The sequence below is a fragment of the Humulus lupulus genome, chromosome 6 (genome assembly GCF_963169125.1).
Source record: "Humulus lupulus chromosome 6, drHumLupu1.1, whole genome shotgun sequence".
NCBI lineage: Eukaryota > Viridiplantae > Streptophyta > Magnoliopsida > Rosales > Cannabaceae > Humulus > Humulus lupulus.
This window is the reverse complement of record NC_084798.1, coordinates 59,763,335-59,764,703: the sequence shown is the minus strand read 5'-3', so window position 1 is coordinate 59,764,703 and position 1,369 is coordinate 59,763,335. Positions and strand designations below refer to the sequence as shown.

Below are 1,369 nucleotides of genomic sequence, written 5' to 3'. Positions count from 1 at the left end.
CCATCGTCGTGATCGAATCGCCTAATGATGACATTCCTCGCAATAGTTCTAAATCTCAGACTGCAAGGCCACCATCAGCAGCTTACCATCTACCCAAGACAACTAATCATGATGCAGAACTGCAAGAAACACCTAAAGATCCAAAAACGGACTGACCTCGGACATACCCCGTTGCTGCCGAGTCTGAGCGCCAACAACCCACTAATAAAACTGAATTAGGAACAACAAATGTGAATCTGGCCCCAACAACCAGATTGCTCGTGAATTGGAAAGAGGAAATGATGCACGAAATGATGCAGAAATTTTCAGATGTTAGACCCCAACATGGCTTGGATTTAGCGAAGTTGGTTACAAGAGGAGTTGACAAATTTCCATTTATCAAATGGATCCAGAACGAGCCCAAGCCCAAAGACTTTATGATTCTGTCTTTGCCAACCTTTAATGGAAAATGGGACCCACTTAGTCACCTTTTTCAGCTCCAACAGAAGATGGCATTGGAAGTCAATAATGAAGCAATACACTGTAAAGTATTTTCTGGTGCATTTTATGGGCTAGCCCTTCTATGGTTCCGCCAACTCAAGCCGGGATCGATTAACGACTTTAGCGATTTTCACAATGTTTTCTTGCAACAATACAATGCAAATCATGAGGCTCTGAGAACCATGGCAGATCTTTACCAAATTGAACAAGCAGAAAGCGAGCATCCACGACCATACTTACAAAGATTCATTAATTTGGTTCACCAATTTCATGATGTGGATCCCACTATTGTGGCCAACTTGTTTGTCAAAAGTCTGCAAGTAGGGACCCTTCTACACGAAGATCTCATTTTGACTCCTCCTTATGATATGACAGAGATACAACACCACGTAGAAGGTGTCTTTCAGGTGTTAGAATGCTGCGAGCATGCACAAAAGAGGTCAACATTCATTTCTAAACCTCCACCAGAAAATCCCCCATCGAACAGTCAGAAGGAAAAAACGAAAGGGCAATGAACAAGCTTCACAAAGAGGAAATAAGAAACCGATAGGCCACAATGATACCTGAAGATTCTCTTCCTATGAATTTATGGTACCGCAAGAAGTCATATACAAAGAGAACAAAGATCGACCAATATGGAGAGATCTATACAAGATCACCAAACCACCCGAGCGTCGAGATAAGAATCGGTTCTGCACCTTCCACAAAGACCATCAGAACACTATTTCAAAATTCCATAACCTCTATAATAATATTCAAGCTCTGATGAGGAGTGGAAGACTAACTCAATACATTAAAGGCTCTAGAGGAGTTTCCCCTGCACAACCGCCTACCATTATACCTGCCCCAATGGCAACAAAAACTCCTACCACAGCAGTCGTGGCTTCCA

The 1,369-nt window shown here is 42.4% G+C and overlaps 1 protein-coding gene across 1 annotated transcript; it reads left to right on the top strand.

The window, feature by feature from the left end:
• Positions 1-278: 278 nt before the first annotated feature.
• LOC133785137 (uncharacterized) lies at positions 279-995 on the top strand. Its single transcript, XM_062224392.1, has one exon. It carries the CDS (start codon positions 279-281, stop codon positions 993-995), a length of 717 nt encoding a protein of 238 aa, XP_062080376.1.
• The last annotated feature ends 374 nt before the right edge of the window (positions 996-1,369 follow it).

What these genes read in the sequence shown, in the direction of transcription:
- LOC133785137 (XM_062224392.1), top strand. Translation starts at nt 279, where the DNA reads ATGATGCACGAAATGATGCAGAAATTTTCAGATGTTAGACCCCAACAT.